Below are 25,307 nucleotides of genomic sequence, written 5' to 3' on the forward strand. Positions count from 1 at the left end.
GAAAATATTTTTAATGTATGCCCAGAGCACATTTTGTTGGATACACAGGCACTTTATTAATGATTATTTAACTGTACACTTGGAACACAAGCAACAGCAAACTAAGAACAGCACAAACTGTCAAGCAGGACATTATCTATAGATCACAGTCAGTTTTTCAGCAACATTGTTCCTGTGGTATATGGAGTCTTGGGCTGCCATGAAGAAGGTGGCACTGGTACCATCACTATTTCTTTTTGTATGGATATTTTCTAATATTGTGCCATTCCCCCTTTCAATATCTTCTTTGTATAAAACTTCATGCAACATTCATAAAATTATAGAAGGCCAAGTCGGTAAGTTTTACAAGAGTTTCAGGAAAGTTGGCAGGCATGTCTTAGATGACATCTAGTGTGGACTAGAAATTCCAGGTCAAGTTGGTCATCTTGCCTCTATAATGAGGTAGCCCAGCTATTTCCCCATACCAAAAACAATGTGCTGCTCAATTATTTATTACTCCAGGTACAGTATACAATTAAAAAAAAGTATTCCCACAGAATGCTGAATCATGCACGAAGATAAAACCACAATAAAACTGTGCATCTTAGCCATTGACAATGCTCGTGTCCAATGAACAAAAAAAAGCTTTAAAAACCAACAAAATCTGTAGAACACTAAAACTGTGGAACACTAAACAAAGCGCAGGTGCTTGTTGAATGTCAGTTCATTAGGTGCTCTGATCGTCCAATTAAGTTAAGATAGTCAGTGTACACAGGTAAAATGTAAAATAATGAACAAAGCTTAAAATACGATAAACACCTAGAGCAGGAAATGCTGCTCCAACACAACAAAATGCATCAGACATTTTATTATAAAATTCAACACGTTAAAAGAACCATGCGCCGTTCTCACTTTCTACGTCGATAGTCCGCAGACAGCAAGTTTTCAAATAACGGCACGTAAGAGCACGATGCGAAATGCGTGTTCTTGTGGCAATGTACAGAACCACAATGAGAGTGCAACAACTAACCATCAATACGCAAGTTATAAAAAAAACATGTATAAACATTTTATATATGCCGCTTATATAACAATGAATCTACAATTACGTTATGTACAATGCTAAAATACAAAACTGGGTTGACTAGTTTGTAATTAAAAAGGAAAAGGACATTGTGCAACATTCATAAGGAGTCCTCGCCACTGGAAAGCTTCTCTTCTTCGTTTGCCTGCCAAATAAAACAAGCACCAAAAAAATAATGGTAAGTGCATGGACAAATAAGACGGACACTTTACGTGCAGAAACAAAACATGAAGTGAATAATAGCAGTGGGATGAGGGAAGCCTAAGCCTGGAGCCAATTAGCAGTGGCCGTACAATGGAAACCTGAGCCTTGGAGCCAGGGTTTCGACAAGGAGACTTGTTTTCATTGGTTTGCTTGCCATGGTAAGTGTGTGGTAACTAGTGATGCCAAACTATTTGTAAATGAACTATTGATAGCACCGATAGTATTTTTTTTTACTATCAATACTACTATCAATAGTTTTGTCATTCTTAGCAATATAACCAGAAATTTTGAGAAAGCCGACTATCAGTAACACTCAGTTTAAGTAGTGACATACATGTGGAATGTCGCGCGATTTTACATTACTGATGGTTTAGATGATAGTACTATTGATAGTGCACAGGTCTATACAAACAAGTATCGCCAGTACATTATGTAGAGCTCCCCAGCACTTGACAGTATATTTCCTAGGGCTTGGATTTGTATGACGAGTAAAATATCATGTTGGTGCTTTAACTTCAGCCACCAGGGGTTCCTGCATCAAAAGCACAGCCTCAAGCAGAATCAGAAACAGCCTCAACCAAAGAACAATCTTAAGACTTCATGTTTAGCACCAGAACACCATAGCCACTCAGCCACTATGCCATGCCGAGCACAAATGGCATGCTAAATGACATGCACGCACTTTGTTTGCAACAAAGACTGTCCCTAATATTGCATTAATCACCGTTTTGTTGGCCCCGTAATTCAACTGAACAAATGTCATATATAAGGCCTTCGGCAACTAACACAACCCGCATATATGTTCCTACTCGTGCTTTCACGAACAGAGTGAGCCAAGCATGGACACTGACAATTTGCATTGTGAAGAAACGTTTCGCTATGCTTCCATGTGGGTTCTTCTGATGGCTGTTAAAATGGACACACGACGTCCAAAGAATGCATTAAATTACAATATCCAATGCAAAATTACTTTTATATTACACAATACATTATTTTTGTATTTAGCAATGTTTTTCAAGAAAATAGAATATTGCAAGCTATCCACCAAATGGCAGTAAAATAAACTGCCAGGTAATGTACCTGCCATAAACACTTCATTGCTCACCGGGAAGAGGTTCTTGATTGTTCCATCGTTCACACTTAGATTGAACGGCACTGGCGCAGCGGTAGAGTTGGACCTGAAATGAGCCCAGTTTGCGAATGCGAATGTCTTTCGTAAAAAAGGTAAACATGTATGCACGACAGAAAAACTAGATAAGATGAGCAGAGGCCAAGCACACAATTGGACGGTCTACTCGAAGCCAAGAGTCCAAACCCGTTCTCCTTAAGAAAAATAAAACTTTGATGGCCTGGAAACTACATGTACAGTCACGATCAATTTGAAAGTGATCGCTCGAGCAGCGACCAAAACTAGGAGCAGCGCCACGTTACGTCATCACCGTCGGTCGAGAGGGAAACGTCAGATAGCTCCCCTCTCTTTTTTGGTGTTTCCTGAAAAGCTGTCACTCCTGTCACCGTTCACGGCATAACCTGCGAATTCATTTCGATTGCGTTATGATCTTTTGCACAGAGGCATCATTGTTAGCCAAGATATGCATGAGGAAGTTTCGCACGCAGATTGTTGCCATGAAAGGGAAACAAACACAAAAATGTGGTGAGTTGGTTTTGGGGGTGATGGTTGCAGCCTGGGAGAGCATAATAGGGGAAGAAGGCAGCGCAATTTTTATCTTCGCAGTTCCGAAATCAGCTGCTATGCTGCTTGGAAGGCCCGCCGGTCGATGCTCGCGTGATAACCTTCAAATTGATCGCGACTGTACATTCCTTTAAAGGGACCAATATAACATGCTGAAACATTAGCCAACTGTTAAAAGGGGCAAGAGGAGCTAATGTACGTTGATCTTGCACATATTTATCTAGGGCAATTGCACAGTATGCATCTTGTATACAATAAACAAACACTAACTCCAACTCTGATATCTCGAAATACCGGTTAAGTCTAAATTTTTTCCTGACCGTGCATCAGCCCCATGTGCTTTTCACCTCTTAAGGGTTCTTATTTATTGATTCATTTATTTATTTTATTTATTTATAATGTCGGTCCCATCAGGGATCATAAAAGGAACTATATGTACATATTTATCTTACGATATAACAATAATTAGCACAATACTTAGATTACACACAATGCATAGGCAATTAGCAAAGGCAAATAATGTGGCAGGCCGAAATAATAAAGTAATACATCGTAATAATGTTACGAAAGACAAGAGGCAATTAAAGAGGTAGACAAGTGGCAAAGGTGAAAAAGTGGTAGGCATTAATTACAATATAATACATGGCAGTAAATTTAACCCTTTATTGACAAGTGTTGCCTGTAGGCAACACACCAGAAGAAGTATTTTTGTTTGTAGAGTTTCAGTATTGAGTATGAAGTTTCTGCCTAAAAAATCTTTGGCCAGCACTATATGACAGGCAGCAAGCGTCATATGTTGGTTTGGAGCAGGAACACTGGACGAGGAAGAAGTTTGGCACGCGACTCACTCTCTTGTGAAAGAAGGTTAGTGGACACAGGCCTATCCAATATGTCCAGCTGCAGTGACGTCACACGTGTGATATCATAGAAAATGATACTATGCACACACCTATGGTTCACACATGATGAGACCTGTCCATACAAATTGAAAACAAAGCCTAGGTGCCTTGAAGTGAAGCCCACTTCCAGTTTCCTGCCTGAGGTTTTCCCCTTGTTGGTGAGAAAAATTTCTGCAAAACATCTTTTTTCTTTTTGCTGATTATGCCGATTCCTGATGCATTTTGCACATTTAGACAGAAAATAAGCACTTCTGGGTATTTACCTGCCTCGTCCTTAAAGGATTAAGAATAACAAGAGGCAATGAGGTAGGCTACACCGGACTCCAAACTATCTCGATATCCTGACTTCAAGAATACCAAGGAGAAGTCAACAAGGCAGTGTCGGCGGCGTTGCTTGCACTCGCTGTTCACCCAGCGGCAGTTCCCAAGCTCAGCTGGATGCCATGCCACACTCCCTGCTTGTCTTCCCCACTTATTTTTGTCTAGCTCTGCAGGCTGCCACTTTATTGTGGCCTCACACGTGCAGCATTGAGCTGGTATTTTTCTTTCCTCTCAATTAGCACACTGTCGGTGACACACCAATGTGGTCACAGCATATTAATGGTGACCTTGAGCAAGACGATCAGCACTTTTGAGCAGAGGCGAACAGCCCAGGTGTTGCAACCAAAAGAAGCCATCATGCTAGGCCACGGCATTTCAACGTGATGGCAACGCGATAAGGATGCTTGCTTGTTGATGCCCCATCACTTGTGCGTCTCTGCTAAAGACACGACAGTTGCGCTCTTCCACAGTTCAGTTTCGGTCTTCGAAATGAAGCTGTTTGGAATTTATTATGATGCTGAAATTACCAGTGTCAGCTTTGTGGATGTCAGGAGGCGGCTCTGCTTGGTTGAGTGGCTTCAAATATAGTATTAGGATCACTCATCTTGACTCTGTGCCAAGCACACTGCCTTGGCATGGTGCCAGTAACACCGCTGCCTGTAGATGCCGGCACGCCCTGTGCTGATGCACGCAAAAGTGACTGAAGGAAATATGGAGCTTTTCTAAAATACTGCCAGTAATATCGCGATTTCGCTATCTCAAAAGTCTGCTTTTCTCGTAATTTCTTCCTGTCTTTAAAGGTTCGAGCACAAAAGGGGGACGAGTAGCAAGCTTGCTCCGAGCACAGGCTTTTGGGATGCATACGAATTTTATTAATGATAATTTACCTTTAGCTGCAGCACACAAGCAGAAGTAAACTTTGAGCAAGTACACCGTCCGGTGTCATTTCGTCCGTAGAGTCTCCTATTACAGCTACTGGAAGGTGCTGTGATCGTTCGTGCTTGTAGCTTCAGATGGTCTTGCGACTCTATTTACTATGCTTTATCTGCCTCTAGTATTTGTCTAACTTCTTTAGGCATTAAACGCAGGAGGCACCAATACTGACTTTGCACACATGCATATATGCATATTACTAGTTGTGAAATGTTGCATTCATAACAGAATATCTTAGTTATAATGATCAATCTGCACAGGTACAAAGCAGTTTGAAGTCTGAAGGATTGAGTTTAGGCCAATCCCTGTGCTAACCATCATTCCCAGGCTGGCTGACTCGCCATGCTTGATGCTCCCATAGACGTTAGGGATGTTTAGAGGAGTCTAGAGCTTATGGTGCCCCAACAAGCGGCCGCTTTGCATTCACGGTCTGCCCCGCCGAGAGGGTGCTTTAGAGTAGGGTTGCCGGCTCACGTTAGCATCACGAAATTGCAGCGCCCTTTCTACAAGGGAAAGAAAAATAAAAACAATGCCATAGAATAAAAGAAAATGAAATAATGCAATGCGTAATAATTTATAGGATGAAAAGTATACCCGAGAGTTTATTATTTTCAATGAAGAGGCATTGATGCATTTTTGAGATGTTCGCGGCGACGTTGAGATGACACAAGCAGGTTTGGGGCACTTGTGCTGTGTTTTAAATTTAGCATTAGGAGCGTGCGAAAACCAAAACCCAAAGATATCATTTGGCTTCAGCGCATGCGCTGCGGCAATACGCTAATTGTTAGGGGCACCCTATCTTTGGGAGCCCCTATTCTAAAACCGCCTAATAGCACCACAGTTTCCTCTGACAACTCATGTAGGAAACTACGCTTTCATCATCAGAAGACTTCCACCCGAACGTTCGTAGCCTCTTATTTTTCGTAAACCTCTATGCATTCGCAAAAACAATCCCGAAAAATCGTTAACTTTACAGAAAATTCGAGAAATCTGGCAGGTATGTCGATAGATTCAGGCATCTGGTGCAGCTCAGCCTGGAGATCTGGGGGGCTATTCTGCAAGTGTGTCTGGAGTCCAGTTTGCCTGTTGCTGAAGTGCTGATTGGCTGGAGGCACCTGTCTCCTGACGCGTGCCCCAGCCCAGCCAATCGGAACTCCAGCAGCAGACGAAATGTGCGTGTCCACTCGGTGGGCATTTGCAGAATATGCGTCACCTAAAGTGTGCTAAAAAAGTGCGAGTGCGACTCCCAGCCTAAGCCTGTGCAGAAGAATGGCATTGCCACATTGAATTTACAGCAGTGGGCCAGATGACAGCTTACGGTCCAGTCTCTGGAGGCATAGACACAGCACATGCGCATGTATGCACACACACAGAGAAATAAGAGTGGTAGCATAATCTGCCACTGAACACTAGTCATGGCACAAGGTATAACCTGCCACTAAACAAAATAGAGCATATGAAACAAATACAACATAGCAATATATTGATGTAACAATTGATGTTATATATTGGCAACAATTGATTGATATAGACGCAACACTGATGTAGTGAATTACTGGAAATAATGAAGTCAATGTAAAATGTTTCTTGCTGGCATCAGCATGTAAACAACACAGTAGCATCATGTAATAACAAAGTTGCACGTGACACGAATATACCTTCGATACATTCAATATTCATTTAAGTATATATACAGACTGATTATTAGTGTAAAGAAATATAAACACCAGATTTACTTCGTTATATGCAATAAGTGGCTGTATCTGTGTTTGTTCTATTGACATTATACTGCGTATGCTTATAACAAACAATGAAAATACCTTCGTATTGGTTGCAACTGCTATTCTTTTTGAAGTTCCACTGCAGTTTAAAGTAAAGCACAAACATCTGCTAAGAATAAGGTGTGACATTCCTAAAGGGGCATGTCGTGGTAGAATTTCATTAACATCACTAGAGAATTCTGGTGCTAGTGCTTATGCGCATGCTGCCAGTACAGCACTTCATTCAGCATTGGGATGCTAACTTTAGCACTATCTCAGACCTTAAATTAAACACCGAATATACACCTTGCTCAGCATCACAGTGTCCATTGCTTTCGATTGAAATGACGGGGGCTGTACTACCCACCATTCCCCTGTTGTTCGAACGACTGCAGCGGTAGATTTCTCCTGTAGCAATTCTAGAAAACTATGCACACGAGAGCATCCTCTTCGAAAACAACAATGAAGTTCACAGACCTGGAACGCCGGGAGAACAACAAGGCCGTGGGTGTACTGTGCAACCGCTGGTCTCGCCTATGCCGAAGTGGCTTCGGTGTTGACCTGCGAGAGGGGAAGAAATACACCATTGCAGTCCACACAAACATTACTTCCACTTGCGGCCGAATGTGGCAGAGTCATCTGCCCACAATTCTACCTCTTCGGATACATCTAGATATTAATGTCAAAAGACATGTTTTTGCCGCAATTTAACACATACAAAATGAAGACGCATAAAGACAACACGGGGAGCACTTCCAACTGGTTTAATTTGGGCTGTGACCCATGAATATAAATGCACATACACGCATGCGCTGGCTGTTCACAAATCTACATTACCCAGCAGTCAAACAATCTAGTTTCCGATTTGTAGAGCACGATAGATGTATCGCTAATGCAGTTTGTACCTTTCTTTTTTATGTAGTAAGCTTCCATAAGCAGTAAGCTTCCATTAGCTCACGTAAGAAAGAAAGGTACAAATTGCATTAGCGATACATTGATCGTGCTCTACAAATCGGAAACTAGATTGTTTGACCGCTGGGTAACGTAGATTTGTGAACAGCCAGTGCGTGCGTGTATGCGTATCTATATTCATGGGTCACAACCCAAATGAAACCAGTTGGAAGTGCCGCCCGTGTTGTCTTTATGTGTCTTCCTTTTGTGTGTGTTAAATTGCGACAAAAAACATTTCTTTTAGCAAGCACCAACTAGGCCAACAGACAGTTCTGTTGCAATCTATTACTGTCATCAGCCTATTTTATGTACAGTAATCAAATCAAATCAATCTTTATTTTCCAGTAAAAGAAACAGAAACTGGATGGTCATTTTGGGCTAAAAGCTACGAGAGTAGCTTGATGGGGCTCAAAAGACCTTACATGGCAACATCACCTTGGCACACGATCAAACACTATAGTAGACATATACATATACGTGAGTCAAAACATAATAGTCATAACTGCATTATAAATAACTATGTCATAGTGCGAAGGACAAAGACCTCTCCCAGCAATCTCCAACCACCTTGGATCAGTCAACTCAGTGATATGCCCCACAATTTATTCATCACCCCCTAGTTCTCTGATGCCCTTGACAGTGTCCCTTAACTTAGTCCATCCCTTAACTGTAACAGACCAATTGTTCTATGCATAATGTGGCCTGCCCCATCTCCATTTACTCCTCAACTAGTATAACAACTACCCGCATTAGTGCTCGAATCCACGCTGCTGTCTTCCTCTACAGTCTTTCAGAGTCTTAATGTTTCATTGGCTTTAAACCTGCCAGGCCTCTGGTGGTGTAGGTTTCCCTTGTATTCGTTTGAGCTGAGGTGCTCAAAAGCATGTCTCTTAGCAACATGCATATTTTTAGTTCCATCGCTCATTGTACAATCCTTAACTTCTTCTCAAGGTTATTTACCTCAAAGTTTTGGCCCCAGATGTTTGCGCCAGTAGAATGCAATGACTGTACACTTTTCGTTTTAAGTACCTATATGGATAAGCTGCCCATTATGACTAGGTAATACCTGCTGTATGCGTACTCTGACCAATTTTTATCCTTTTCAGGCACGAAGTCATTCTGTCCATTGTCTGTTTCTTCAGATGGTTGCAAATAAACAAAAACAGAGCTCCTCAGGTTTCCTTATTCATCTCACTCGGAGGTTAGTTACACTTATTAGGTTACTCAATTAGTATCTTATCGACGAGATCCATTGCTGAATCTCCTTTCCTAAAGCCAGCTTGTTCTCTGGATTGAGTGAAGTGTTGCTGAGATTCTATTGGAAATTAGCTTGAAGAGTCCCTATTGTAGGGCTAGTTGGTGAAACAGCTACAAGAAGAAGGGCACAAAGTGACATGCGCACACATACATGCACATACGCACACAAAAACACGCACACACAAGGTACAGATAGGAGGAGGAGCACCTCCTGTGTATTTGTGCTAATTCTGCACCCCTCTTCTAATATCTTGGTGAATCTAGAATATCAGAAGCAAGCTAACGGGCCTATAATTCATATTTTTAGACGTCCCTGAAACAATTTTTATCGTAAGCCTAGACAAAGAGGGTATCTCTCAAGGAATGCTTTCTCACAAAAATTTCGTGTCAGTGTGTTATAGTAACAACACAGGTCATCATCACCATCATCACCACATTTTTTTTTATGTACACTGTAGGATGAAGGCCTCTTCCAGTGACCTCCCCGTCTTGAGCTAGCAGATTCCAACTTGCACCTGCAAATTTCCTAATTTCATCACCCCATGTAATTTTCTGCCGTGCTTGACTGCACTTCCCTTCCCTCGGAATCCATTCTGTAACTTTACAACAGCACACCGGTTATCTGCCCTACATATTCCAGCTAAACTTTTTATCGGACTATCGGCTATCCCTATTCGCTCTCTGATCCACACAGCTCTCTTCCTGTCTCTTAACATTACGGCTAACATTTTTTTTATTCGAGGGCTTTTTGCACTGTCCTTGTTTTCAAGCTTCTTTGTTAACCTCCAAGTTTCTGCCCCATACGTTAGCACCAATAGTATGCACCGATTATACACCTCTCTTTTTAATAATAATGGAAAGCTCCCAGTCAGCATTTAGCAATGCCTGCCATATGCACTCCAACCCATTTTTATTCCGTAAATTTCCTTCCCTTGAAGAGGGTCCCCTGTGAGTAAACAAACCTCGATAAACATACTGCTGCATAGACTGTAAAAGCCATCATGAATTCTTGTTCCTTCGCCGGACTGCTGAACATTATCTTTGTCTTCTGCACATCAATCTTGACCCTAATCTTGCACTTTCTCAATTGAGGTCCTCAAACATTTGTTGACATCGTCCTGTTGAGCAACACAGGGGACGAATTGCATCTGCAAACCAAAGGCTGCCAAGATATTCACCACTGATCCTCACTCCTAACTCCTAAGCCTTCCTAGTTCAATAGCTTGAATACTTCTTTTAAGCATGCAATGAATATAGCACTGGAGAGATTGTGTCTCCTAGCCTGAACCTTTTCTTGATAGGAATTTTTCCACTTTTCTTGTGGAGAATCAAGGTAGCTGTGGAGTATTTGTAGATATCTTCAGAGAGTCACGTATGCCTCCTGTACTCTTTGATTATGCAATGCCTCCATAACTGCTAGTATCGCTACTAAGTCAAATGCCGTTTCGTAATCTATGAAAGCCATATATAGTGAGGTTGATTTCTTCTATAATCCTTCAATTCTTTAATGTCTCCCTTCTTATGGATTAGTATAATGTTGGCATTCTTCCAGCTCTCTGGTACACTTGAAGTCTTGAGGTGCTGCGTATAAAGGGACGTCATTGTCAAGCTTGATATCTCCTACATCTCTGATTAAATTGACTGCTATTCCATCTTCTCCTGCTGCTTTTCCCTGGGACATGTCTTGCAAGCCCCTTCTAACTTCATCGCTAGTAATAGAAGGAGCCTTTGCATCCTGTTGTCACTACTTCCAATGAAGGTTGAATGGCCTGCTCTAGGTACTACGCAGGTTAGTATAAAATTCTTCTGTCGCTTTTACTGTATCGTTAAAATTGCCGATGGCATTCCCTTGTTTTTCTTTCAGCGCATACATTTTGCCTTGTCCTATGCCAAGTTTTCTTCACAGATTTCGTGCTGTGGGCATTCTTTAGTGCTTCCTCAATCTTTCTAACGTTACAATTTGGAACGGCGTGTGCGTTATCAATGTGACATTTCATTCTCAACAAGAAACTAGCGAGTGCAGAGTTTTCAAGGAAGAAAATGCAAGCAAGGCAGATTATTGCCATTATGGGACAAGATAAGCCTCAAAGAGTGCAAACGTTTTTAAGAGTATGCAGAACCTTTCCTTGACATGTAGCTTCACGACAGCATGGCACATTACGCCGTGAAGCACCACTTCAAGGTGAAATTTGCATATAACCCACACCCGAACTTTACTGTTACGTTTCTTGAATTACTGGTGCGAGTTACATGTGCAAGTATTTATATATAGCATACCACAATATGTAGCAATTAAGGCTGCATGCTGGACTATACAAGTCTAGCTAGGCTATATGGCGCAATAAAGCAGTCCATCACTCCCCTGCTGCTGAAATGACTATGCACCTTATAAGCAGTTCCGAACCGTGCCAATCGGAATAAGACTGCGGAAAGAGGGAAGTCGGACAATAGCGTCACTTTAAGCAGCCCTGCTACTTCACAGGGACGTTGTTCTGCGAGCTGCGCTTTGCAGTGCTGTGTGCACATCAGGTAACAATGAATAATTTGAGCCCAATTATTTCAGCTTACATGGCCACCTTGAAATTCTGAAACACAGAACTAGGCTTTTATGACAATTTCCTTCAACTTTCCAATGCAAACACGTCCCTTAGAATTTGTAACTAAGAAATCCATTATTGTAATAAGCTTAATTAGTGAAGCGATTGCTTGGTCTTTTTGCAAATGGTGTGCGCCTGGGCACATTCTGTAGTGATGACTCGAGTAACCTTTGTGGGCCTTCTTTAAAAAAAAAGTGTGACATAAAAAAAAAAAAAACACACACACACTGAAGAAGCAAGAAGAAAATATCTACACAATTTGAAATTGATATAGCAATGAAAACTTGGCAGAAAAAGGGCCATTCTAATCCTAAATTAGTTATTTAACTCCTTTACTGGATGTTATGAAAGGTCAAAACAACGAATTAAAATATGAAATTATTTGAAGAAAGCATGTCGGCTAATTGGAATATAGCTTTTAGTGTGTGCCCACTGCCATTGCTTTTGTTTACGAATTCATTTTTACTAACATTCAATTATTCATTTATTGTTCGCCCCCTGCCCAACATTGCAACTGGCCATCAATGCAGCCCTCTGGCCTAGATGTTTGGAGACCCCTGGTCTGGAGGACAGGCAATTCTCGAACAAACCTTTCAAATGAGTAGCCACCATCACAGAAGCTGCGTTCGAAGCTGCTCATGTTCACCCCGAAGAAGTCTTCGTGCTCCCCGAGCTCGTGATTCAGAGATTCTCCGAATGTTTCATCTGCAACAACAAAATACGATATTGTCAAGTGCATATGAAGGCCATATAATTGGGAATGCACATTGGCTTAGACAAAATCTTGCTTCCAAAAATGAATGACCATGCACAAATGGCACTACAAAATTCTTAACTTGCAATGTTTACTCGTCAAAGACACTGTGTAATGCTTTGGGTGCATGTGAAAAAAGCCCAGATGGTCAAAATCAATCTGGAGCCCTCCACTGTGGAAACTTGCATAACCTTCTGCGCACTTTTTGGACATTAAACCTGATAATTTAATTTAGGCCCTCAATGCCACATGTTATCCACCTGGTTTTTATTTGGGCATTTATTGTCGTGATAATATGTGAAAAGAGACCTCAGAACAAAAAGCCACAAGAGGTGGCTTGAAAGTGTTGAGTGTCCTGCCCTTAGCTGGTTAGATCCGATACTTGATTGAGTTCTGCCCTCATCGAAATGGGGCCACCGAGAAAGCAATCGAACCTGTGACCTTGTGCTCAATAGCCAGAGCAGTCTCAAGGCTGCAAATCAAAACCTTATTTTTAGTGAATTACCAAGTGATGATGATTTCCTTTGAATTTTGTCTTTTTTAAATGTTCTTGGATGTCTTCCTTATATTGAATTTATAGCTCTAAATTACCAAATGTGGTGGCAAGTCAATGGTATGAAAGAGAAAAATAAAGATCACCGATTTTCTAAAATGGCATAGGATATGGGGATTATGATCTGCCCAGAGAAGACTCTTTGGGGCACCTAAATGGGTCATAAATAAGCTCTGTTGCATGCCTTTACAATTAGCAACAAATGGAGGTGTGTACAACCCCTAGTGATAAAATTGGTGCAAGGACACAGAACCTAGTTAAAGCAAACCGAGGAAATTGACTAGGGTAATTTACTGCGCATTAGCATTGCTAAAAAAATCCGCTAAAATTGAAAAGGCAACATTGTCATTAAGGCAAAAAAAAAAAAAGAAATTTCGACTTTCTCACCAAGTTAACACAGCAGCACAGCAGCCATGGCGACCGAGCCAACCATGGTGGGTACAGATTAAAGGTTAGGAGTACTTTAACATGAAATGAATGGTCGTAACGCTGCAGTCAGAACACACCATCTGAAAAACAGTCGGTGTCCAGGTTTGACGCCCGACGAGCAACACTGGGACGGGAGGATGCGAAGAGTGGCTTGATGCAGGAGATTGGAAACCTCCAGGTGGCTCTGAGGAATGACTGCAACCAGAACCAGGTCAGCAGCAACATGTCTTGCACCCAAGCAACCTGGAGAACAGAAATTGTCGATGCAAATGTTTTATCTTGGTGAAACATTCACAGCCGAAAGTGTTCAAAAAGCTCTAGCAGAGCATAGAATCATGCTGAAGCGCAGAAAGACACTAGGAATGCAGTGGTTGCAAAACGCAGTAAACTGTTGTTGGAGTAGCCATCTATGTTCCAGTTATCTGTTGGCATGAGCACACTGACAAGGGAATAACCAAAGTTATTTTTATAAACAACTGAATTACTATATAACCGTATTTGCACGATTATGCCACGCCTCCAATTGTAATGCGCAGTTATATTACCACTCAAACATCAAAAAGATAACTTGGTGCTGATTCTACCAAGCATATCAAGTAACGATACCCAAGTCGACACCTGCTATGTTGAAACATTTTTAGAGGAGATACAAAGGCACACAGATGTGCACACAGCGGAATCTTAGCGGCTAGTCGCTATCGGAGCCCGACAAAACCTCCTTATCTCTTGTCTACCGGCCACAGAAAGTAATCGTCAGTTCCATCTAATGCATTAGAAATGCCACGAATACAGCAAACTGCAAAATGGTGACCAGAAACCAAGGCAGAAAAGGAAAAGTCCCTTCGAAGGCACTGTTGCTACCTACCTTGCATCTAGCTTTTTTTTTTTAGAAATCAGTTTCGTTTTTGAGTAAAATTAGTTACTATCGTAATGCGCATGCAAATTTGAATACACTTTTTATCCAAGAAAGGTGTGCGATATAATCGTGCAAATACGGTAATTGTAAAGCTTGTCTGCATTGTAGCTCTGAGACAATAGTGCTTACAGGAAAGCAAACATTTGTTTGTTCACATCTCAAAATATGTGCATGGTAGCAAACATGTCAAATGCTCAGAAAGAGGAACCTCAAACAGCCCATTCCGGACATTGTCTTTTGGCTTGGCCAGCAACTCATGCACCATACCAGCTTGTGCACTTGCAATGAAAATTGGACTAACAGCAGTCTGGTGCCCGACGAAGCTCCCCCCCCCCACTTTTTAAAGTTTCAATGACAAGTGTTGTGCAACATGTTCCTACCACACTGAGAATTAGTTCACAAGATTGCGCCATCACTGCAGTTCCCACATGTCCCCAATATGCAGGTATGTCAATGAAGAACAATGCGCTTTTGCTTTCGTAAAGCATGGCAACCCTCATATTCGAACCCAACTGCGCCTGGTCATCTGCAACTACAAGCTGCCATGCATCACTTGCCCCCTTTTATTCGAAATTGAAGCAGACTCAACTGTTCGACGACCTTGGAATTTCTGAAACATGGTCTTCAGTTCTTTGCGACTCTCGCTAAGCTCTGTTTATCTATATATTCATCTCAGCGCACTAGTGAGACATATTCAGTGTGCACTTTGGCCATCCTTGTCATGCTGTGACGTAATGGTCAGACTTGGTTTCCTAAGGCATTACTGCTTTGCGTAATGAACAAATGCAAGCATGGAAGAGGAGGCGAGTTGCTCACTGCTCTCCTTCGCGTCACGTAAAGCCTTCGTCGAAGGCGGACCCGGCGGATGTCTGGCAGGGCCAGCAGCTGGTCAGCCGTGATGCGCTCCTGTGGATCAGGGTGCATCATCTGCTGGATCACACTGCGCAGCTGCGGTGAAAGACCTGCAAAATCACAAATGCAGAGTCTCCAATGAGAACAACGAGGCCAAACATTATGTCAGAATGGACTTGAACGCCCATACCATAAAGCCAAGTTATAGAGCGGAGCTCCACAATAGGCGTTGTGTAACGTGTGGCAGCACGGTTGGTAGTATCAATGCTAGCAACGCAGCGTATGCTGGAGCCCTGACGTGGCCGCACAACCAGGATGTCGGTGATAAATTATCGGTAATAGCCAGCAAAGATGCCCCAAAGCGGCCATATGGCCACGCCAATAGAGTCTGTGCAGCATACAGGAATATGCGTAGGACATACAGAGTTTGGTATCAAAAAGTTTATAATCAGATTTTTAATCAACAGATACGTAAGCTTGCAAAAGAAATGAGGCGGTTTGCGTACAAAAACTGAAGAAAGAAAACATGCCAAAAATCAAGATTTACCCTTAAAGGGACACACAACCGTTTAGAACATGAATCGAGATAACCCCGCTGATGGAATGATTCCCTATCGCAGTGGCGAAAACGGGCAATATTTTTCTCATTAAACATGGATTTATATTTTTAATTCATCGCTAAAAGTAACGAAAAATGACCTTTGGCACCCCACACAGCAAGAACACGAAGCTGTATAAGAGGTCCATCATGTGACCTTCTACTGTGTACAGAGCTCCTGGTCGGAAAGCGAACGGAAACCTGCATTTTCAAACTAGTAACTTACTAAACTTACAGCTTAAAAGCTTACTAATAGCATGCTGAACTAGCTAACCAAATATAACCGATTTATCCAACTAACTAGCTAGACAAAACACATATAGAAATGTGTTCAGTTCAGCTGAACGAAACAGGTTGTGCAAGGAAGGCTACTAGGGAGAAGGGGGGCGACATTAAACATGCAGCATTGCTGTGTATGATTTGAACACAAACGCATTTGCAAATTAAGTTATTTTGCCAAAAGTTTGTGTTGCACATTCACTCTACAAACATGCTAAAATGAATGTGGAAGAGGCGCCTTTCCTCAAGATATTTGCATGATCGCGCAGCCTAGCCATCTGGTGCAGCAGACTTCACCTATTTAAGCCAGCGCCTCTGGTGTCACTTTCTGTCCCTGTTCAATGCTTAAGTATAAAAAAAATCATTAACTGTTAATCGTTCATTCTCCTTGCCCTAGTGGAAAGCACAGAAGTGCTAAATGTGGATATAGTGAAAGATTTGCAATGCGTCCAGTAGATTTCAGACAATGAAAAACAAGACTGCTAGGAATCTAAGGATGCTTAATGTGTAAACTCCATTATGCAGGTTTCCTGTCTAGTCTATGATATAAAAGATGCTTGGATTTGCACACATCTGCGAATACCATCTTTTTAATAGGTGGCTTCTCAGTGAATAGAACTAGAAGCTCTGCCTTCTAACATGCTCAATGTTCAGTTTTTAGACCAATTCAAGCCATAAACTTGCAAGAGGATAAACAGACCAAGATTTCAGTCATTTAATGTCTTATTGCAGGTAAATTAACAAATACAGTGCGGAATTTTCTCTCATCTAAGCACATTTTCCATTTTTGGGACAGAAAAAGAACAACAGAGTTATGTAAATGCGTGTACTATCAGTATCCTTTCTTCAAGGTGCCAACATTTTAGACAGTGGTGAAAATATTTTCGAAACTGCAGTATCCCATATGTGTTCAGTATACAGTCGAACCTGATTACATCGAACCCATTTACATCGAATTATTCTATATATTGAACAATTTCTGGACAAGGTATAGTTACAATGAGTATAGCAAAAATGATGCTTACATCGAACAAGAGTAGCAGCGACTCCAGATATATCGAACATCAAGCGGCAGAAGTGCCCCCAGAAGTAGGCTTTTCCTCGCGGTGGCAAGAAAACCCGGCAGCGCGGCTCCATCCAACCGCTCTCTCTACCGTGACTGCACTGCTTCGAGTGAGCCATCGACAACCCCCTGCAAAAAATTATCCTGGCCCACCCACAGCGCTAAGTGTTGCCATGATGGAGCGGCAGAATTCGCCCTTCATCTTGAAGCTCAAAATCATAAATCGGGTCGAACGCGGTGAGAACTTGGACGTCGCTGCAGCGTGCAAGATTCCAAGGAGCACTCCCAGCACAATCTTGAAGAATAAGGGGGAGATTAGGGCTAAAGTGGCCAAACTTGCGACCCGGTGCTCGTGGCGCCCGATGCGTACGCACGGCCGTGTATGAGTGGTTCATCCGAAATTGCTTCAGCCGTGCCGGTTTCCATGTGCTCGGTCATGACTGTAAATTCTGATGAATGTGACGAAGCCGTTGCCGGTGTTGCCCAAGTTTGGAGTGAGCTGTCAGAATTGACGAATCAACGGTGGACGAGTTTGTGAGTACAAATGATGGTGTTGCAACTACGGGAGAGCCCGATAACGAAGACTACAGTGCCGACATCGTACCGAACACAAGTGAAAGCGGGCACAATGAGGAAAGCAACGATGGTCCTTTGACTGCATCCTCCGAAGTGATTGGTGCGCTCGCACTAGTCCGGTGCTTGTGCGGGAATGCGGAAGGTTCCAGCCTCAGCTGCTCCGACTCCTTAGACAATGTGGAGAAGTGCATGCGTCACAGGCAGCGAAATTGCCCAAGCAGAAGAAAATGCAGGACTATTTCATGCGAAACTAAGCTATTTTCCTCAATAAAGTGATTTTATAAATGTTATGTACTTTTATGACATCCAATTATTTAGCAGGCTTATATCGAATTATGCTCTATATCGAACTGATAGGTGTTTTTTTTAGAGTTCGATATAGCCGGGTTCGACTGTAATAGAAAGTAGGAGTGTGCGAATACAGAATACTAGATTTGAAATTGGCTTCCTTTTTCTTGGATTGACTAGATATAAAAATATTGAATCGAAAATGTGAAACCTTATCACAAAGTTTATTGCTTAGAAATTCTGAGCAAGAAAACATGGTGCCACACATGCCTGGGAGTCTACTAGCGCTGCACAAGAATGTTGCAAGCTGTCCCTAAAATAGGTATCTAGCGATCAAGTTGTATAGTGTGGTCTATTTTAAAGGGAACACCAAGTTAGTATGCCAGCACTGATTACAGCTGTTCTATTTCAAGGCCTGGGAAATGTTCTCTAAATCAATAAAATGTCTCTTGAATAGAATCCAGTGCTTTTTGAACTATGACGCTGAAGTTATCCAGTATAGCATCTCTTATGAGATGTTCAGTTTAATAGTGGACCTATGCTTAATGGCAATTTTTTTTTTCATTGCATAGAAAGCTTTACTCCAAAAATCAAAGGTGTTTCCTAGCTTTGCAGGTCATGGGTGTTGCAGGTTAGCATCAGCTCGTAAAGGTCAATACATGCCACGGACGAAACTGCAGACAACACATCACACGACTTGATTCCCATTCTGCACGGTGATGGCAAAGAGCATGGACCTTTTCACTGTCGGGTTCAGCGTCATTTGCCACTTGTCAAAGGTTCTGAAATCTAGAGGGCCGCAGTGAATTTGCACGAGGCACTTTTTGGGTAATCCAATCATACTTTAAATTTTTTTCCTCTCTAAAAGGAAGCAGCCACAGCTCACCAAATCTGTTCAGCAGCAGGCCTACGGAGCAGTAAATGTGGCAGTTTCAAGAAGAAGTACATGCTCACGCTGTGCAAAGTAATGAGGAAGGGTTCCCGATCGCAGAGCGTGCCAGTTGTCACCTCGACTGGGCAGCTCCAGGTCACAGGCCAGCTCGAGTACTGTGATACCGAGACTGAAAAAAGCAGACAGAACAAATTATATACTATACCTGTTTGCAGCCCGCCTCCAACTATTTTGTGCAAAAAAAGTAAATTAAGTAAGATTTTGAGAAAGATATTAGTAAAGGCGTGGAGAGGTGGCAATTGGCTGCAGGCAGATCCGAGATGCAATAATGTAACGATTCTCTTTGAATTTTTTTTTTTTTTTGCACTTGACTTGCTCAGTGGTACGAGTGGTGCTTTAAGTTTTCATCATGGTCAGCCAGTTGCGAACGATGGATGATAAGAGAAATGGAACAAAGAGAAAGGAATCTTAGCAAGGTAAGCAGACTTGGGTAAAAGTTTAGGCTAGTCAGTTGGTAGTCCGAAATAGGTATGCTTATAGAACTGTAAGCATATTTAGGATTGAAAGGAATCCTAGCCTTGCTGGATGGACCTATCCAAGTCCTATCTTCGCAGTAATTGCCAGTAATGGATCTGCACGAGAGCAGGCTAAATCCTGTGACCATCCCTTTGGACACCACCCAGGGCTTTTCTACAAATGGCACTGTGGTTGTCTTTGAAATAATTAAAAGGGGTCTTGAACCACTTTTTATTAAAGTCAGGACATGCATTTTAAATTAAAATAGACTATTTCAGAAATACTGTGCTGCAAAAAGTACTTCAATGCATTCAGCAGAAGCTGAGTTATTGGCAATCGAGGGATTCCTACAAACCCCTTTGCGTTGCTCCTGCTCCTTCCTTTTTCAATGCTTTGCAGTGCGAATGCTATGGCGAAACGGGGCACGCCCACAACACCCTGCCTACTAAATGTCACCAGGGTGCATAGTTCAAATTTGATTTGGAATGTTCAAGTAGACAGTTTCCATAGAACTACTATTACGTCAAACTCTTGCCTTTGCTTCTGAGCTGTTGATAAATTCGACTTCACCTGCCATCTGCTAGCGGCCTGGTTAGCTCTGATGGTAGAGCAGCTGCCCCAAAAAGGCGGTGGTCCCGGGTTCTCGAGTTCTGAACCAGGACGAATTTTCTTTCGAGGAACCCGTATGTGTTTCCTTTGTAGCACTTAGCTACGTGTGAGTGGATGTCTTATTTTGCCTTTATTAATTACTTCTCTCCACCTTACAGGTTTCTGCAGAACTATTACATCAAACTCTCGCCTTTATGAAATTCTTACCAAAATTCGAAAGCATATTTTTGTTTAATTCAACCTGTTTATTAAACTGCATCAATAAATATATACATGATAACAGTAGGAAAAAAGGCACTGATCCAAAGACCCTTCTTGATTGATGTCAGCTATTGGCCAATAGCAGCCGTGTATGGGAATATGTTATATGACAAAATATAGCACCTGAAAAAAAAAATTGAGAAGGCTTCTGTTGAAAAGAAAGTGCTTGAGAAAAGGGTCACTTCATGCTTTGCTTTTAAGTACCATGCAAAAGTGCAAAATTTGGCCGAGATGTTCACAGCAGTGTATGCCATCTGTGGACTGAATTTTTCTTCTTCATGAAGACCGAGGGGTGGTTCAGGGCCCCTTTAAATTCTGGGGTTTTACATGCCAAAACCACGATGGGACATGCTGTAGTGGGGGGCTTTGGGTTAATTTTGGCCACTTGCATTGCTTTAACATGCACCTAAAGTTAACAAGGGAATTCTTGCATTTCACCTCCTGTTGAAATGCGGCCACCACAGCCAAGAAAGCCTACAGCTTGTATTATTGTTCACCACTTTCTTCATGTTCCAGCCTTGCTTAGGTGATCTATTGAGAACCAGCATATTAGCATGACATGGTCAGCCTCAATTGCATGGAAGTCTTTAATTGCATGGAGCTTTGCAGAAATTTGTTCCTGTGAAGAAAAAAAATGGCGGCGTGTTTGGCATATCGCCCACTAAAAGTGTACAATATTCTTCTAACAGCACTATGCCACAACACGCACTGTGAAACAAATAAGTGAAGATGCTTATCGCAGTAGGGTTGGCAGCGATAGCTGTGAACGCGAGGTGTGACAACCTGGGAGAAAATGTGATTGTACTGGAAGAGGAAATGGTATGTGTGCCAGCATGTTAATGTTGCACAACCTCGCACCTATATCTCTCGATGACATGTGCCTCACGCCTTTTCTTGTTGGCAAGGGATGTAACAACCGGCAAACGTATCATACAATTGCAATTTAGCGATTTAATGAACATAGGTGACGAAAAATGGTGTTTTCTGGGACTGTGTTAACGAGTAAATGAAGGGCAACTATATTGGCTCTTTTTTTTTTTTTTTTATTCTCGATTGCAAACAATGGCACCGGGAAATCACACGAAGCACAAACATATCAATGGGGTTCTACTTTACCTGAAGATGTCGGCTGCCTTCGTGAAGTGGCCCTCCATCAGCTCCGGTGCAAGGTAGCATGGGTCACCTTCCAGAGGGTCTGAGGAGTCGTCCTGAAAGATGAAACACCTGATGAAAACAATTTTGGTGGATATATATTGGTGTAATAATTAGTTCTTTAAAGCAGGTACAAATATAAACCAAGCAGACACATTAACCAAGCTCAACATAATTTTCATTCCAGCTCAGAACCAGCCAGCTGAAATCTACATGCCTTTGATTTCTTTTATGTCCAGGGATTTTCTTATCCCACATGCATATTCATATACAGCTGCAAACGCTAGAGCAACTCCCTTACTGCCTGCATTTTCAACCAAAAAACAGGCATCACATATACAAGAAAGACAAAGGAATGCATTCAGCATCTTGATGTAACATTTCTTTATATACTCAAACTTTGTTACATGAAATTGTTACATAAACGAGAACAAACGGACATTATACACTTAAACCTCGATATAACGAAGTTGGTAAAACCAGCAATTTGCTTTGTTATATCAAAATTTAATTCCATTGAAATATGATCTTCAGTGTCCTTTAACTAGGAACGCTACAATGTAGACACAAACAAAACTTCATGGAGTTGAAAGCCTACCACCCCATTCCAGCTAAGCAAATGGTTCGAGCGAAGCCTACATTAAAAAGTGCCATCTTGCTCGCACTTGCGAGCAATTGGCGAATGTAGCTCGAGCGCAACCACCAGACAAAAAAGCAAATGGAACCCCCGCACGACATTTGCCTCCAGCTCGCATGCGAGGAGTGGCTTCACTGCATAGCTGGAACATAGTGGCAGACCTGTGCGCAACACAGCTCCCTGCGGGAGCATATACAGCGACAATGACTGACAAACAGTGACTACAGAGTACGTGACCCATGAAAGAGGCCGCGTTTCAACCAGAAAGCTTCCCCCTTCACCTTCATGCATAGTGTTCAACACCAGCGTTTCCCGGTAAACATTACAGTTACAAAAGCTGCAGTTGCCGGGAAGTGAGAGCAGTCGGGGATTATTGAATGCTAATGCATTCCACTTTTAAAGGCGAAGCTTAAGCGACCTCTGAAACTGCACTTCAAAGCTTCAAATAGCATTTTGTTAAAAAAGTGTCCCGAGGGCACTTCAATAAAGTTCTTGTCAATTGTTAAAGTAAGTGGAACAAAGTGCATTTTTACAGCAAGTATGATGGCCGATATCTCTAAACTGGCGTCCTTCTGGAAATTCCAAGAGGATACACCTTTCAAAATCACCGGCTACATTTCATAAATTGCAATATATGTGCAATATACAATATGCAATATGTGCCGTAAAGTTAAATGTCGTTAAATACTGAATTTTTGTTATTAGTGGAATACGAGTTTCGAATTCTCATGCTAGTAATGTTTGCCTCTTAGAATAATCCAGCTGAAGGACAAGAATTGTGCTATCTGCCACAGGTGATCTTTAAAAATTCCATAAAACTTAAAAATGATCGCCCTCTATATTTGCACATTACCTGGTTAAAGGAACACTATAAAAAAGCAAATCAGTTTAGACTGACAAAGTATTCTTCCAAACTATATTTACTGGTTCTGTGGTAAGAGAGATTGCTAGATGAGAAAATGAGGACTCAACATCTTTAATTTCCTGTTGAAGCCCCAGGGTCAGCACGCCGGTACTAACTCGTGAATTCCAATGCATGAGGATTTCTCATGTTTGGGCCAAAGGGGCTCAGAAGAAACTCTGGAAGCTTTCTAAGGACAGTCTTTGATTCCTTTAGAATACAATGTAGTCCATTTTGTACAATGTAGTCCAATGTTATCATTGTGGCTGTCTTGTATTTTTTTTCTAACAATGAAGCTAAGTCATTTTTGTTATGTGTATGCATTATGTATTACTATATTTTGTACCTGTATCCCCACTTTGTAGCTCTTCCCCTCATATGCTTCATAAGGAAGCCTCGAGGGTATAAAAAATAAATAAAATGTAGTCCATCGGCGAGTTGAACTTCTAAGGTAGAGTGACCACCTGTCTAGGTACGAGTGGCTTTTTTGGTATTGCAGAAGCACAACTTACAAATACAACTGTATGCATTTTTCTCTTTAGTGTCCCTGAAGAGTCTCAGTACTTGCTCCCGTCCTTTCCACCACCATCACAAGGGAGTAAAACTTGGGCAACATACGAACCCGCTTGAGGTCGAGGACGAGGCCGAAGTCACCCAGCTTGTAGTAGCCATCCTTGGAGATGAAGATGTTTTCCGGCTTGACGTCCAGGTGGGCCAGGTCATGGTCGTGCAAGTGTTTCACACCCTGTAACAATGCAACACGCTCGAATAAAGACGAGCTGCTGCTCAAGCCACTGCCACGTTAATATAGAGATATTGCACCGTTTACATGCAGTTTTTTTTTTGTCAGTTATGTTTAGCAGTTGAGAGGACCAAACCACGGACACTACACTTAAATTAATTTTGCCCACCCGGGGTTCCTCAATGTGCCCCTAGATATAAACAAGCGTTTTCACAAAAGCAGGCGTACAGAACACAAGAAAAAAAGAAAAAGGATGGAGAGGGAAGAAAGAAAAAGGGGGTCATTTTTGTTCCTCTTGTCTTGTGCTTTATGTCTCGTGCACCTGGATTTTTATACCAAGAGCCCCTATCAATTTGCTCAGATGTATGTCACTTCAAGCGTTTTTGCATCTCCCCTTTATCAAAACGCAACTTCCATGGCTGGGCGTTGAACTCCAGATCTCTTGTTCGGCAGCATAATGCCACATCCACTGAGCTATCACAGTGGGCAAAAAGCCAACTTGAACATAGCCATGGATGGCTGGTTAAGTGAAAGTCAATAACAAAAGCAATGACCATTGAAATGTGCTGCACAAGAGAGATAAAAATAGAGGAAAGGTTGGGAGGTTAACAAGAAAAAGATACCAGTGGCTATTCTGCACGAGGGAAGGGGATCAAGAGTTTTAAAGTGACAGGAAGGAAGATGGTAGCATTGGTAGCGCACTCTTGATACTGACAGCACTATCATTGTTGTAAAATCATGCAAAACTGAATTGTGAAACTATTCATAGTACAGTCAATAGCGAACCATCATAATACTTCAACCGTCTTTCCTTTTTACACTAATGATAGTTTCAAAAAATTATTGGTACCACTGACAATCAATTTATCAATAGTTTTGCAACACCAGCAAGAAATCGTGAAGTGGCAAATGTCACTATCACAGTACCTCACAAGCCTGTAGACTGCCAGAAGGGAACTAGCGCTCAAGCTGATATTGCTGCATCTATTCGTTATGTCTGCATACCAGCAGTAGGTCGACAAGGAACTCCCAGATGAGCTGCTCAGACAGGTTGTGGTGCTTCTCAGTGTAGGCAGCCAGGCTGCAGTCACACAGCTCCGTCTGGATGTACAACCGGTAGTCTTCCTCCCAAGCCTTGATAAAGCGCACACAGTGTGGGTGCGGCGGCAGCAGCTCATGCTTAGCCACCTCCTGCAGCTGTAGCCGACGGTCACGCTGACCCCGAAACTGACGGTTGGCCACCTTGACCGCGTACCACCTGCCGTCATCCAGGCACCGCACCTTGTACACCTGGCGATGTGCAGCAATGATTCTAGTCGGACATCTCGGGCAACATAAAGCAATTAAGAGCTGCGAATTGGGCTGCTGGTATGGCACTTTTGACACAGTAAAGGGCACATACACAACTATAACTTTCCAAGAATATTCAATGAGTTATGCAATGCAAAAAAAAGGTAAACCTACCACTCCGAAAGAGCCTTCCCCCAGTTTCTGGTCTACGTAGAAGCACTGGTGCAGATAGGAGACAGGGGCCTGTTTATTGTAGTGTGGACTGTGAAACGCTATTAACGATTTTGCCGTCAAGTATAAATCTTGGCTTGCAAATAATAA

The 25,307-nt window shown here is 42.1% G+C and overlaps 1 protein-coding gene across 2 annotated transcripts in view; it reads right to left on the bottom strand.

Moving 5' to 3' along the window:
* Positions 1-475: 475 nt before the first annotated feature.
* LOC142559964 (membrane-associated tyrosine- and threonine-specific cdc2-inhibitory kinase-like) overlaps positions 476-25,307 on the bottom strand; it is a 32,543-nt gene continuing 7,711 nt past the window's right edge. The window contains exons 3-13 of one of the 2 annotated variants that reach the window (XM_075671681.1): positions 25,161-25,258; positions 24,702-24,986; positions 23,577-23,699; positions 21,381-21,472; positions 18,995-19,047; positions 15,147-15,292; positions 13,492-13,657; positions 12,269-12,383; positions 7,351-7,434; positions 2,373-2,445; positions 476-1,208 (exon numbers count right to left, since the gene is read on the bottom strand). In XM_075671681.1, the coding sequence (XP_075527796.1) occupies positions 1,164-1,208; positions 2,373-2,445; positions 7,351-7,434; positions 12,269-12,383; positions 13,492-13,657; positions 15,147-15,292; positions 18,995-19,047; positions 21,381-21,472; positions 23,577-23,699; positions 24,702-24,986; positions 25,161-25,258 (1,280 nt within the window). In that variant the 3' untranslated portion in view covers positions 476-1,163. Of the gene's footprint in view, positions 1,209-2,372; positions 2,446-7,350; positions 7,435-12,268; positions 12,384-13,491; positions 13,658-15,146; positions 15,293-18,940; positions 19,048-21,380; positions 21,473-23,576; positions 23,700-24,701; positions 24,987-25,160; positions 25,259-25,307 lie in introns of both variants that reach the window. The other variant, XM_075671680.1, reaches the window with a different exon arrangement.

The sequence above is a fragment of the Dermacentor variabilis genome, chromosome 10, assembly GCF_050947875.1.
Source record: "Dermacentor variabilis isolate Ectoservices chromosome 10, ASM5094787v1, whole genome shotgun sequence".
In the NCBI taxonomy this organism is placed as follows: Eukaryota; Metazoa; Arthropoda; class Arachnida; order Ixodida; family Ixodidae; genus Dermacentor; species Dermacentor variabilis.